Source organism: Oncorhynchus tshawytscha, linkage group LG06 (genome assembly GCF_018296145.1).
Source record: "Oncorhynchus tshawytscha isolate Ot180627B linkage group LG06, Otsh_v2.0, whole genome shotgun sequence".
NCBI lineage: Eukaryota > Metazoa > Chordata > Actinopteri > Salmoniformes > Salmonidae > Oncorhynchus > Oncorhynchus tshawytscha.
The window spans coordinates 31,294,403-31,309,151 of NC_056434.1; the positions used below are offsets into that span (position 1 = coordinate 31,294,403).

The window sequence follows — 14,749 nt, forward strand, 5'->3', positions numbered from 1 at the left end:
GGAGACGAGCTTAAAGTTTTCTTTGCTGACCATAATTTTCACTTGTCTGACCACTTGCATGATGACAAGTTTCTCAATCTAGGATTACAGGGACTCTCCACAACTATATTCAATGTGCAGGACAAAATTGAGGCTATGATTAAGAATTTGGAGCTCTTTTCTGTCGGTATTAAGAAGGACAACACACAGGTCTTTCCATCATTGTATGATTTTTTTGTGTGCAAATGAACTCAAGCTTACGGACAATGTCAAATGTGATATAGCGAAGCACCTGAGTGAGCTGGGTGCGCAATTACGCAGGTACTTTCCAGAAACTGATTCGTTATCCCTTTCATGTCCTGCCTCCAGTCCACTTACCGATATCTGAACAAGAGTCTCATCGAAATTGCAACAAGCGGTTCTGTGAAAATTTAATTTAATCAGAAGCCACTGCCAGATTTCTGGAAAGGGCTGCGCTCAGAGTTTCTTGCCTTGGCAAATCGCGCTGATAAGACACTGATGCCCTTTGCAACCACGTACCTATGTGAGAGTGGATTCTCGGTCCTCACTAGCATGAAAACTAAATACAGGCACAGACTGTGTGGAAAATGATTGAAGACTGAGACTCTCTCCAATACAACCCATTGCAGAGTTATGTGCATCCTTTCAAGCACACCCTTCTCATTAACCTGTGGTGGGTTATTCACAATTTTTGATGAACAAATTAGGTTTTATGTAAGATGGATAAATTAAGAGCAAAAATATTGATTATTATTATATTATTATTTGTGCCCTGGTCCTATAAGAGCTCTTTGTCACTTCCCACGAGCCGGGTTGTGACAAAAAGTCACACTCATTCTTATGTTTAATACATTTATCGTATAGCTTACAATGATGGCAAAAAAACTAAAAAAATTGAGTGTGTGCTGACCCTGGTGCTAGAGGGGGTACGCAGCTGGAGGTTGAATGTTTGAAGGGGTACGGGACTATAAAAGTTTGGGAACCACAGCTCTAGTATAAAGAAGAAGTAAGGTAGAGCAGCTATGGTTTTGTGTATAAAATCTTTTAATAACTTTTGCCTTTTCAAAAGCAGTTTCAAAGCACCCTCTGCTTATCACCTTTTCTCATACTTTTCTTTTTCTCCAGAAGTGTTTGCCTACTGAATGCACATACAGTATTTTTAGTTTTTCTAGTCATTATTGAAGGGCCTCCATAATAAAACAATTCTGAGCACTTTGTTTCTAAAATAGTGCGATAAATATTAAAAAGAGACTGCAGTTTGAAGTAAAGTTGAGATGTACGTAAAAAGCCTTCCTAAGTAAGCTTGCGGGCAAGCCTGTTCTCAGAAATTTCTGCTAAATTGGGAGGCTGTGTAGCTGGGCTGTGCTCTCCATTGGTCTCTCTGGCCGGCTGACTGGCTGGCTGTTGAGGGAAGGCAGGGAAGGAGGAGGACTGAGGGTCAGTGACGGCTAGCAGACTCTTCTAAATGATACATGATTAGCCCCCAGCTAGATCAGATTGGAATCATTTTTGCACAGTTCTTCGCCTGACTCCCTCATCCCCTGTGCAGTCTGCAATGAGGTCACCCAGAAAAGCCTCTCTGTGCCCTCAATAGGGCCTTTAAACACCCTCTGATACGCTCTGATTTCTACCTCCTGATGATGACATCAAAGAAGTGCATTCGAAATTACCCCTTCACTTTTCCCACATTTTGTTACGTTACAGCCTTATTCTAAAATTGATTCATAGTTTTTTCCCTCACCAATCTACCCACAATACCCCATAATGGCAAAGCAAAAACAGCTTTTTGGAAATGTTTACATATTTTTATAGAAAAAATGGAAATATCACATTGACATATGTTTTCAGATCCACACACAATTAGGGAAGAGGATAGGGATGGGTAAAATATTCATTTCAATTCACGGCTGTCCTTCAACAAATCTACCGACAGCAGAAGTGTGAAAGGTAGATAAAAAGACAAAATAAATGTAGGGCAGAACATTGGCAGGGTACAGCATCGGTGATTTACTGGTGTCACCCAGAGAGAGAATGGGAGTTTGTTTTTTTAACACATATGGCTCCTTAAGTGATATGCTATTAACTGTTGTGGAGTTGGTCTAGATTACAAAGTTACAGCCGAGCATACGTGTCTTTTCGCATTCACATGGGTTCTCCTGGACTTATTTTGGTTTTGGTTGTGTCAAGTTGGTGTCAGGGGAATCAGGGGTCCATTTGGTCATCTCTCCAAATGGTCCGTAAAAACCGTTTCTTTCACATGTTACATTCACTTTCAGAATCTTTAAATGGGCAAACCTGTACAGAAACCATTGCTAACACCTGCATTGTTCCAGGTGTTAGTCTCAGTCTGCAGCCAGTGTAGCTGCATTGTTCCAGGTGTTAGTCTCAGTCTGCAGCCAGTGCAGCTGCATTGTTCCAGGTGTTAGTCTCAGTCTGCAGCCAGTGTAGCTGCATTGTTCCAGGTGTTAGTCTCAGTCTGCAGCCAGTGTAGCTGCATTGTTCCAGGTGTTAGTGTCAGTCTGTAGAATGTGTAGCTGCATTGTTCCAGGTGTTAGTCTCAGTCTGAAGCCTGTGCAGCTGCATTGTTCCAGGTGTTAGACTCAGTCTGCAGCCAGTGTAGCTGCATTGTTCCAGGTGTTAGTCTCAGTCTGTAGCCAGTGTAGCTGCATTGTTCCAGGTGTTAGTCTCAGTCTGCAGCCAGTGCAGCTGCATTGTTCCAGGTGTTAGTCTCAGTCTGAAGCCAGTGTAGCTGCATTGTTCCAGGTGTTAGTCTCAGTCTGCAGCCAGTGCAGCTGCATTGTTCCAGGTGTTAGTCTCAGTCTGCAGCCAGTGCAGCTGCATTGTTCCAGGTGTTAGTCTCAGTCTGAAGCCAGTGTAGCTGCATTGTTTAATGTGTTAGTCTCAGTCTGCAGCCAGTGTAGCTGCATTGTTCCAGGTGTTAGTCTCAGTCTGAAGCCAGTGCAGCTGGTGTATCTGGCAGACAGTGCTGCTGTGTTCTGGAAGGCCCTGGTCCCATCTGGGTCCTAATCTGTAGGCTTGAACAGAAACACAGTCAGTCGACAATAGCAGCAGTTTGCCTCAGGACCTTCCCTACCAAACCCTGTCCCCAAAACTAATTTAAACATCCTTTCCCCAGAAACAGAACATTTTGTGCAAAATCTATACTTTTTTATTCAAAGCACCCAAGGGAATCTGAAAATCAACATTCTTTTGAGTTTGTCAGTGGTGATGTCTTGCCATGTAGTTGTTTTGCAATAGACTTAAAAATATGTGTCTGTAATATTACAGTGTGACTGAGTTGCATGAACTCTGACCTTCTTTCCCCTCTCTGTGCTGGTCACAGATATTTAGTCTTCCTGCAGATCAAGAGAGATCTGTACCACGGCCGCCTCCTGTGTAAGACATCGGATGCTGCCATGCTGGCTGCCTTCATCCTGCAAGGTACAGTGACAGGACCTGACAGGCTGGATTTGCCTGCCCCACTCTCTGGACTGTATTTTCAAATGACTTCTCCCCTGCCAGTCACCCCACCACCGAGATAAATACCAGCCAGGAAAAAAATACTTGGATTGTAGTGTAATCAGTTTGTAACGCAAATGATATGTCCTGTGGGTTTCTTACCTCCGTATTGACTGATCTCTACTGTATACTAAAAAGCATGACATTAGAATTTCATGCAGACAACATGTGCACCTCCATACTAATTTCCATTGTCAAACCATAGCTGACAAGGAAAGATGGGACGGCTGATAAGTAAGATCAATACTTTGAATGCATAAACATGAGGTTGTCGTTCCAGGTTATAAGGTCTTCAACACGATTATCAGGCATCTTGCTATCAGCACTATCGTTAGCTGTTTAAAATCAAAAGCAAATTGTATTCGTCACGTACACAGTTTACAGCAAGTGTAATGAAATGCTTATGTGCTTGCTCCCTCAACAATGCAGTACATTATTCAATTACATTTACAGCAATAAAAATAGTCAAGTCCAAAATAACTGTTAATAGAAGTAATAGGAGAGGTAGTATGCATAGTGATAATGGAATGTATTACACTGGATTTACTATTACACTGGATTTACAAATATAAAGTGGGTAGTGACTTGATCACGCAGTAGAATAAATAGTATATACTAGAACAGCAGCTTTGACTGTGTGTGTGTGTTCTGAGTGTATGTTTGGGCATACGTTAGTGTGTAAGGTTTAGATGTGTGGGTAGTCAGTGGAAATAATCTCTAAGGTGCAGGTCTATGCAGGAAGACATCTAGGGTTAGCTGTTCAGCAGTCGAATAGCCTGGTGGTAGTAGCTGTCAGAGCCTGTTGGTCCGAGACCCAATGCTCTGTTACCGCTTGCCAGATGGTAACCGAGTGAACAGTCTGTGACTCGGGCGACAGAAGTCCTTGATTATCTTTTGGGCCTTCCTCCGACACCCTCTGGAGTAGATGTCCTGCCTGACAGGGAGCCCTCCCCCAGTGATGTATTGGGCCGTCCTCACCACCCTCTGTAGAGCATTCTGGTTGAAGGTGGTGTAGTTGCCGTACCAGGTGGTGATGCAGCCGGTCAAGATGCTCTCGATGGTGTAACTGTAGAACTTCTTGAGGACCTGTGGGCCCATGCCGAATTTCTTCAGTCACCTGAGGTTGAAGAGGCACTGTTGCTCCTTCCTCCCAGCGGTGGTTGGTGTGATTGGATCATGTCAGGTCATCTGTGATGTCCACACCAATGAACTTGACGTTTTTGACCCTCCCCCCTCCGTTTCCTGTAGTCCACGATCAGCTCATTTTGCTGACATTGAGGGAGAGGCTTTTTTCCTGGAACCACTCTTGACAGGGCTCTAACCTCCTCCCTGTAGGCGGTTTCATCGCAGTCAACGTCAGGCCCACCACCAGTGTGTCATCGTTAAACTTAATGATGGTGTTGGAGTCATGTGCGGCCACGCAGTCGTGGGTGTACAGGGAGTACTGGAGGGGGCTGACCACACACCCCTGGGGGGCCCCCATGTTGAGGGTCAGCGTGGCGGAGGTGTTGTTGCCTAACCTCACTACCTCACTACCAGGGGCGGCAGTAACCAGTAACCACTAGGCTAGTGTTGGGCCAGTAACCGAAAGGTTGGTGGATCGAATCCCTGAGCTGACATGGTAAAAATGTGACGTTCTGCCCCTGAACAAGGCAATTATCCCACTGTTCCTAGGCTGTCATTGTAAGTAAGAATTTGTTCTTAACTGACTTGCCTAGTTAAATAAAGGTTAATAAATAAATAAATAACCTGGGGTCTGCCTGTCAGCAAGTCCTGGATCCATCTGCAGAGGGGGGGTGTTCATGCCTTGAGCTTAGTGTCAATGGTGTTGAATGAGGAGATGTGGTCAATGAACAGCATTCTCATGTAAGCATGGAGCTCACACACAGTAGACACTCTAAAAACAGGCAGGCTGTATGTGTGAGGGGTACAGCGAGCGAGCCAAAGTCTGCAGAAAGTGCAGTATCAGGTCCCTTGGCAGGTGCCCTTGCTCTGTTCAGGATGGGCTGCTGCTGAATTAAAGATGTGCTGCCTGGTCACCTCCTCGTCCTCGCTCGCTGGGGGAAATAATTGTCAGGGACTTTAGTGCTGCATGAAGTCACAAATAAACAACAGCAACCCTGGGCCAGTTTAAAAATGTTGTCATTTCAGAGCTCTGCTGACATACAACACAGGCTGCCTGTGAACCAACACATGGAGTGATGTGGATATTAGACATATTACTGTATATACTGTATGTAACCATGTAGGGTGTGGTGCTGTGTGGTGCTGTGAAATGGTGTATAATTTCATGAACATTTTTCTATCTCTGTGTTCCAGCTGAGATTGGGGACTATGACCCTGGGAAACATCCTGAAGGATACAGCTCTAAATTCCAGTTCTTTCCAAAACATTCAGAGAAGCTGGAGAGACGAATCTCAGATATACACAAGACAGAATTGATGTAAGGACCGATCCACTGTTCTTGGGTCTCTCTCAACCACTCACACTTGTATGCACGTTCATGTATACACACAACATTCAACCTATAAGACAACTCAAAGCACTTACAAGTGATTCAACTTTTATAGCGCTATTCATTGAAAATAAATCTCAAAGTGCTGTAATTGTTATCATCTTGGAGACTAGTTACTTCACCCTTTTCTCAAACATTTGTTTCATCAAATGGAAAATCTTCTAAAGCTTGCAACTAGCAGAAACGAGGCAGATAGACTGACTAATGGCCCTCTGTTATTTAAGGGTTTTATAGAAAGCAGGGTTGAGATGGTGGAATTGTCTTGAGCACACAAATTAGTACTACCTTTCATTAGTAAAGTCATTAGTGTACTAATGATCTAGTAGGGAGTGCAATGCATTACACCTAATGAAGTAGGATAAGGTAGTGTGCACACAACGCACGCACACAAACACGCACAAGCATCACTTTCTCTGTCAGCAGGTTAGGAGATTAAGCATCACTGAGGGTTTCTTCATGATGATACACAGGTTAGCAGATTAAGCATCACTGAGGGTTTCTTCATGATGATACACAGGTTAGCAGATTAAGCATCACTGAGGGTTTCTTCATGATGATACACAGGTTAGCAGATTAAGCATCACTGAGGGTTTCTTCATGATGAAACACAGGTTAGCAGATTAAGCATCACTGAGGGTTTCTTCATGATGATACACAGGTTAGCAGATTAAGCATCACTGAGGGTTTCTTCATGATGATACACAGGTTAGCAGATTAAGCATCACTGAGGGTTTCTTCATGATGATACACAGGTTAGCAGATTAAGCATCACTGAGGGTTTCTTCATGATGATACACAGGTTAGCAGATTAAGCATCACTGAGGGTTTCTTCATGATGATACACAGGCTGTGACAGACACTTACCACACTGATCCTTCACGCTCTCCCTCAGGACTCTGAAGGTCATGTGATTGAGGCCGCATGGATAATGGTTTAGCCATAATGAATGAGCTATTTATCCTCCCGCAAGGCACTTCTTCTTTGTTTAAACCATAATTAGTATGAGATAATGTGCTCTATAGAAATGAAAATACATTGAAACATGGATCAGACATTTTCACTTTAGCTCAGAGGTGATTTGAAGGTTCTTCAATGTTTGTTGCCATTACTGAGTGCTTTGTCTACACTGAAAAAAGGTGCTTCAGTATCTAGAACCTAAAAAGGTTTCTTTGGCTGTCCCCATAGGCGAACCCTTTTTGGTTGTAAGTAGAACCTTTTTGTTTCCAGGTAGAACTCTTTTGGGTTCCATGTAGAACCCTTTCCACAGAGTGTTCTACATGGAACCCAAAAGGGTTCTACCTGGAACCAAAAAGGCTTATTCTATGGGGACAGCTGAAGAACCCTTTTGGAATCCCGTGAACTGGTCATGGCCATGGAACATACTTTATACTGTGGAAAGCATGGAGGATGTGACTGCACCTAAATGAGTGTAGTCTGAGGTTCGTAGATACAGGAGCTGTAAGATAATTATAGATAAGATCCTCTGCTGCTCTCTAGTGGGTTGTTCACATCTCACCACCAACAGAACACCTGTCCAACATGCCTGGCTGTGGAAAATATCCTTGAAATGCTGAGGCAGGTGCCTATTTAGATGTTTTGAGTGTATCAGTAATTCAAGCCTAAGGGTCGTGGGCATATCTTGATGTGTTTTGCTGGAGGTCAGGCTGATACTCACATTACTCCATTGCTATTGGATGTTGAATGGTTGGTGCTTGATTACATGTTAATTTGTAAAGGCATCTAGGACGGTTGACACACTATCTGCATGTCTGGCCATGTATCCAGATCTCTGTGGTCTATTCAGCATCTGCTAGCTCCGTCTGGTGATCAATCCTCTATGTAAGGGGAAGAGTTTTGTCACTGTTAATATTATTCAGGCACTTTACTTGTTCTTTTCATAGACCTGGCTCTATTGATGTTAAGTATCTTAATTAGACATTGATGCCATATTTGCTGGTGCTCTTTCTCAGTGGCCAGACACCTGAAACATCAGAGCTGAACTTCCTCCAGAAAGCCCAGATGCTGGAGACATATGGTGTGGATCCTCATCCATGCAAGGTGGCCAATTCTCACACACTGCTGCTTCAGTTTAAGACATTTTAATTTAAAGACCCTTTTTCCCCTCTACTTGAGCTTTGAGGTCTCTCTTGGTAGAACGGATAACAACTTACTTAAACAAATAGCAGCATATACAGTTATGTAGTATATTCAGTGTGTTTGTGTGTATTTGATACAGGTATATTGAGTATGTATGTATGGTGCCATGATGTAAAACACTTTATTCTGTTTCTGACAGGATGTATCTGGAAATCCAGCCTTTCTTGCCTTCACCCCGTTTGGATTTGTCGTGCTTCAGGGAAATAAGAGGGTTCATTTCCTCAAGTGGTGAGTAGAAAGATTTCTCCTCTAACCCTAAACCAAAATACCCTATCTTGTTATACTGTCACAATCAACAGAGTGTGTCCATCTGTCTCTCTCCTCCTGACCAGAGGGCCAGAATGCAAACAGGAATGACAGGAAGGAGTCTCATTATCTGAGCATGTCGCTACCATTCTGGGCATATGATTCCACAGCCTGTCTGTTCAAAATCAACTTGTTTACAGATTGGATGCTTAAGAGAAAAACATGTTTTCAACCACAACGCAGAAATGTTCATGCATGCAGCAGTGGCTATAAGAATCTTCAAAGACATATGGATCAATGCTGAATTCTATTCCATACAGCTCCTCTCTTTAGGCCAGTAACCCACTATATTGGGTACTGTAATAGTTCAATATGGGTTAGATATAGAAATCCCACCGCCTAATTCAGTACCGTATGTCTGTAATACTTACTAATTCTGGCCAAGTAGACAATGTGAATGTTACAACATGTTACAATATTTATGGCTGCTTTGTTGGTTTTACCCATCCCATGTCCCCAGTTTGCCTGGGAAATGATCAGAAATGTGTTCTGTCAGACAAACACGGAGCTTTTTGTGTGTTCTGTTAGTGGTTGTGAGGACATTGTAAAGAGCCTCTCAGTGCAGCCGGATGTGTGTGTAACTATCCCCTTTCCTTGTGGGCAGGAATGAGGTGACTAAACTGAAGTTCGAGGGAAAGATATTCCATATATATGCAAATCAGAAGGAGGTGAGAGCATGAATTATTGTTGTGTGTTGGGGGAGTCAAGCAGAGAGAGCAGCGCAGCAACATACTGTTACTGTTTTATGGCCATTATACTCTGACAACAGAGCTTGGAGACACCATGATCTAGTCATTACCACAGACCAGTGTGTTCCATCAACAGCGGCAGTTACAGTAATGGCTCTTGACTCTTGAAACTCTGAGATAAACTGTCAGTTTGTTTTATTTTCCTGCACATTTATTTCTAATGTGCAGGACAAAAAGATCATCTTGACATACTTTGCACCAACACCAGAGGCCTGCAAGCACCTGTGGAAATGTGGAGTGGAGAACCAAGCCTTCTACAAGTAAGTGTTGTTCTTCCTCTAGTCCGTAGCTACACACTGTACTCCAGTGTATCTGTGAGAGTGGTCGAAAGGGGGCTCTCCTCTCACCCTGAAGTCTCCTTCTCAGAGAGGGGATGAGACACGTGGCAACGGTGACCTACTGTGAGTGAGTGTGCACTGGAGTGAGGCAGTGAACACCCCACTGCTCCTCCAGAGAAACACCCCACTGCTACTCCTTCCGTCTCAGCCATGACTGATTGTATGTCCTCTACCCACCACCTCTGGGAGGAGTTAAAATACCCCCACCCCCTGCAGCACATCAACACAATGACTGGAGAGAGTGTTGTAATGGATGAGGGTGACAGGGAACGATGCTAAGGAGCGTGTGGGCTGAGAGAGTGTTGTAATGGATGAGGGTGACAGGGAACGATGCTAAGGAGCGTGTGGGCTGAGAGAGTGTTGTAATGGATGAGGGTGACAGGGAATGATGCTAAGGAGCGTGTGGGCTGAGAGAGTGTTGTAATGGATGAGGGTGACAGGGAACGATGCTAAGGAGCGTGTGGGCTGAGAGAGTGTTGTAATGGATGAGGGTGACAGGGAATGATGCTAAGGAGCGTGTGGGCTGAGAGAGTGTTGTAATGGATGAGGGTGACAGGGAATGATGCTAAGGAGCGTGTGGGCTGAGAGAGTGTTGTAATGGATGAGGGTGACAGGGAATGATGCTAAGGAGCGTGTGGGCTGAGAGAGTGTTGTAATGGATGAGGGTGACAGGGAATGATGCTAAGGAGCGTGTGGGCTGAGAGAGTGCTCAGGTGATATAAGGACACAGGGGAAGGGGAGGGAGAAGAGAGAAAGGGGGAGGAAAGGGCAAACGTAGGGCAGCTCACAGCACCCAGCGAAATGGAATTAGTATGATGAGATTTCCAGCTATAGGGCTGTATATCTCAGTGGGGACTGGTGGATTTTCAGGGACGCCTGGCTCATTGGCACAGAGTTTCATACTGCTGTAATGAAAGCCATCTGTCTATGAGGGCTACATCCCACAGAAACAGACACATGCACATCAGGCACACACCACACATACACACATTTATAATTCAGGTCACCATGATCTTTTATGTAATTTTCCCATAGTTATAACTAAGCTATGTCTTACATATAGTATACTGCATGCACACATCTCCCAGGAGGACTAGGCACTAGGCCATAATACATGACAGTCAGGGTGTTGGTTTCCAGTCCAACCTGGGCTTAGAGAACCAGATATCATATAAGAAGGCTGGAAATAAAGAAGCCCATTGTATGTACTAAAAGTGAGAACAGCAAAGTGAGAATAGGCTGTGATGCTGTAGGAGGGAGAATAGGATCAGTCCACAGACTCCTTACAATGTAAAGAGTAAAGTATTTAACAGCTCCAAAAGTTCACCCCTCTTTCCTTTCTTTCCTCTTCCCTTCTTTTGCCCCTTCATCAGGCTGGAGAAGTCGAGTCAGGTGCGGACAGTGTCCAGCAGCAACCTGTTCTTCAAGGGGAGTCGTTTCCGCTACAGGTATAGCCAATTATGACAGTGAATAGAGGGCACAGCAGAGAGCCCACAGCTGTTCTGTAGAGCTTGTCCCTTAGGAGGGGACCATTACCTGAGCCTGACACCTCACACAGTAGGCTAGAGGACACAGACGGGACAGTGTTTTAGTTGCAGGTTCCATTTCATTCTTTTCATATCTGTGAACACCAAAGGGCAAGGGGTGGGAAAGATAACTGGGCATGTGAAACCTTTTAAAGGTTTTAGACTTATTGTGTTTCACCTGTTTTATAGTTATTGTGTTTCACCACAATATGAACTACAAATCTAAATGTTCAAATGGTTTCAAATGATTACTGGTGAGTCCAGTGTGTTATGATGAACGGTTGAGTTTGTGTTTCAACCTTTGGTTATCTTTTTGATATTGCAGTATTGTCTTCAGACAGTGATTGGGTAAGAGAGTGGGTTCACCAGGTTAATCTAATCTCAGTTCCCATGTACTGTACTGATGCTTCTCACTGAACTGCTGTCAGTGTACTGTGTGGCACCAGGGAGTCTGGGGTCGTGTGTGTGTGTGTGTGTGTGTGTGTGTGTGTGTGTGTGTGTGTGTGTGTGTGTGTGTGTGTGTGTGTGTGTGTGTGTGTGTGTGTGTGTGTGTGTGTGTGTGTGTGTGTGTGTGTGTGTGTGTGTGTGTGTCTGAGCTCAATTATTGTGCTCTATTGTAGTGGACGAGTAGCGAAAGAAGTGATGGAGCAGAGTGCCAAAATCAAACGAGAGCCTCCAGAAATACACAGGTAATATCCATGCTATCCACTCGATGTCAATGTGGACACTGTATCATCTCAGATTACAAATATGGGGTGTGTGTGCATGTGTGCCTCCATATGTGTGTTTGTGTGGACATGTGCATGTTGTGTGTCTCCACAGGGCTGGCCTGGTTCCCAGTAGAAGCTGTCCGTCCATAACTCATGGCCCGCGCCTCACCAGTGTTCCACGCACCCGCCGGAGAGCTGTCCACATATCCATCATGGAGGGTAAGAGTTTGACCTGACCCTTGACACACTAGTGCCCTCAGTCAAACCTGGCACTCAATAACACACCCCTCAGGAATGTGGACAGTAGGGACACAGCTCTGTCAGTTTTCTGTAGCAAAATGAACACGTAGGGTAGACTGGAGAGTTGTGGGAATGTGTCGCAATGCATTAGTTTGGATCTGTGGTTTTAAAAGTCGTCTGTGGATAATTCAATGGAGCAATAATAGAGGGGAGGGTGTTAAATCCAAAGAGTTTTAAATGGATCAGGTTCTTGCTATTTTGCTATTTGGGAGCTTGTTATCCCCCTCCCCAGAACACACACGCATATACACACACTGTAACCTGAGCTTGATCATGTCCCAGCTTGTGGGAGTGGAGGGCTAAGTCGCATGTGTGTGTGTCACTCAGGCTGCTCTATTTCAGTGCCAGCTCTCAGCGCTGGGCGTGTGTGTGAGAGTGAGGGGTACAGTGCCAGTACGAAGGCAGTTGGTGCAGCCATCAGTCAGTCCATCTGCCCTGGGGCTTGGGCTCTGAGCCTGCAGGTGGGCCTGCTCCTCCTCTCGCACACAGTGATCTGACCTGCCTCTGTCCCTGAGGCTAACCTTGCAGGCTGACACTGCAGCATTGGCTTGGGTGAACAGGAGCAGCATGACTGAAGGTCACTGGTACCTGTCCTTGTCACAGCTGAGTCCCTGCCTGCCTCCCAGTATGTACACCTGGCTATACGCAGGTCTGACTCTAGGCTGCTGCAATGAGTGAGAGGGTCTGATGCTGCATGTCTCAGAGAGATATGAGAAGTGCTCACCCATCACCCATAACCCCCTGCCTGTGCTGACTGGCTGTCTTACAGTTGTATTAATACCTCTGCTGAAAATAGCCAGGGCCTTTCTCTCCATGTATGTCACTGCCCTGGGTGGGGCCTGAACAGGGCCAGCGCTGGCCGTTTGAACACTGCTAGAGCAGGACAGTGGCTCTCGCTAGCCCTCATACTGCCAGCCAAGACAGCAGCCATCGGTCTAACACATATAGCGAGACCACCAGAGCTCTGGGACAGGGACCACCAGGACTGTACAAAGACACACATGCTTTGAGCTCTAGAAGACGCCACCATGGTAAAGTGTCTGATCCGCATCACCACCCGGGTGAACGTCCACCTGCGGATGATCAACCACTGCTACCGAGATGTGAAGGTGCGCGTGCTGAGCCTGGGACCCCGGATGCTGGGAAAGGCCCTGGGCGTCCTGCCCCTCTACCCCTCCCTGACTGGGCAGGAGCCTGACAGCCTCTCCCCTCTGCCTCCCCCCATCCTGCCTGGCACCCCTCTGCCTGACAGCCGGCCCCAGTCCAGCACCCCTACAGGTAACCTCATCAGCACCATCATGGAGTGTGTGTTACACAGTTACCAGCTCTCTCTGTGTTAAATCACTCCCACCACATCAATGTTGACCAAATGGAAATGGCACCATGCATTTGATGCTGTTGATGGCGGACGGATCATATGGTCCTTGGTGGTCCTTTGTGAATGGAGTGTCTTTTGGTCTATTTTTCTTTGAGATGTTGGTTAATTTATCCTTTTTGTTGGTTTCGACGAAGTCTTGAGTTTATGGGTCTCATTATTCTGGTTGTGATGGTTGAGGTACAAACTAATGAGCTGATCCTGGTTTGTTGTTGATTTGTGAAGTTATGATTTGATTTTGAATTCAATATATTTCGAATTATATCTTGGCCTTTCAAGGATTTTGATGTCCTTGGCAAAATATATTGTTGCAGTCAATTGTTTGTAGGTTGCATTTGGCAATCTGCCCTGTAACCAAGCATATCCTAGGATGTACTGAAGGAGTGAGTAAATGAGTAAAGATGGCCTCTCACTGCCACCTACTTCAGAAGCATCCTGCTTTTGCCTTGACAGAATCTCAGCAGTCAGCATGGTTTAACAGAGCTGGCTTCGTCTCGATTTTCTAATTCCTTCCCAAGGATTTTTTTTTGCCTGTGGATGAAAAGCACACATATGAGCATTGACATACGCCTCATCTTCAGGAGATATGTTAATCCCTCTGCCTCTATGAAGGTGTAATATTGCGGTGGCTGTCTGAGGAATGGAACAGTCAGTGCAAAGCTCAACTCTTTCTCACCCGCAGTGACGTCTATCCTTCAGCTCTTATGAAGAGAATATCGAGATACTTTTGTTTGCATGTCCTTTAGTTATATTCAAAAATGCTGCTTTTGCGTTTTACAAGGTAAGCATGTGATCACCAATGAGCTAGCAACCTTTAATGCATCCAAAAGCTCCCTGTAGGCTACCCCAGAGACCAATACTGTGTCAGTAGCTATTTACGAAATCATGACAGTTGAAAATGAGAGCAAAGGGAATTCAATTGACATGGGACATTACTTGAAATATTTATATGTATAACTATCTTGTGTATTATGATATTCTCCCCGTTATTGCATAGGCCTGTTTACTTCACATTTTGTGGTAATTATAACTCCCTGTTAGTAGGTTGAAATGAGCAATACTTAGTGTGTGTTATTATCGTCCTGGACTTTGACTTGAAGGCCCATCAAGAGTCCATATACAGTACATCGGCCTATATTAGCTTCTGACTGAAAGATAAAACGCACACCCACCGTGACCTTCAAGGTTTAGACCTGGGAGGGCTCAGAGTGCTGTGGGACTAATGAACGAGCTGCTAAATAGAATGCAGCATGT

General features: G+C 44.9%; 1 protein-coding gene across 2 annotated transcripts in view; it reads left to right on the forward strand.

Annotated features, from left to right (window-relative positions):
- Positions 1-14,749, forward strand: part of LOC112252412 (FERM domain-containing protein 5) — a 107,103-nt gene that overhangs the window by 86,815 nt on the left and 5,539 nt on the right. For both annotated transcript variants that reach the window (XM_024423613.2, XM_024423612.2), the window contains exons 5-13: positions 3,344-3,441; positions 5,839-5,962; positions 8,005-8,092; positions 8,331-8,419; positions 9,102-9,165; positions 9,424-9,506; positions 10,958-11,032; positions 11,731-11,799; positions 11,933-12,039. In XM_024423613.2, coding sequence (XP_024279381.1) covers positions 3,344-3,441; positions 5,839-5,962; positions 8,005-8,092; positions 8,331-8,419; positions 9,102-9,165; positions 9,424-9,506; positions 10,958-11,032; positions 11,731-11,799; positions 11,933-12,039 — 797 coding nt within the window. The remainder of the gene's footprint in view (positions 1-3,343; positions 3,442-5,838; positions 5,963-8,004; positions 8,093-8,330; positions 8,420-9,101; positions 9,166-9,423; positions 9,507-10,957; positions 11,033-11,730; positions 11,800-11,932; positions 12,040-14,749) is intronic.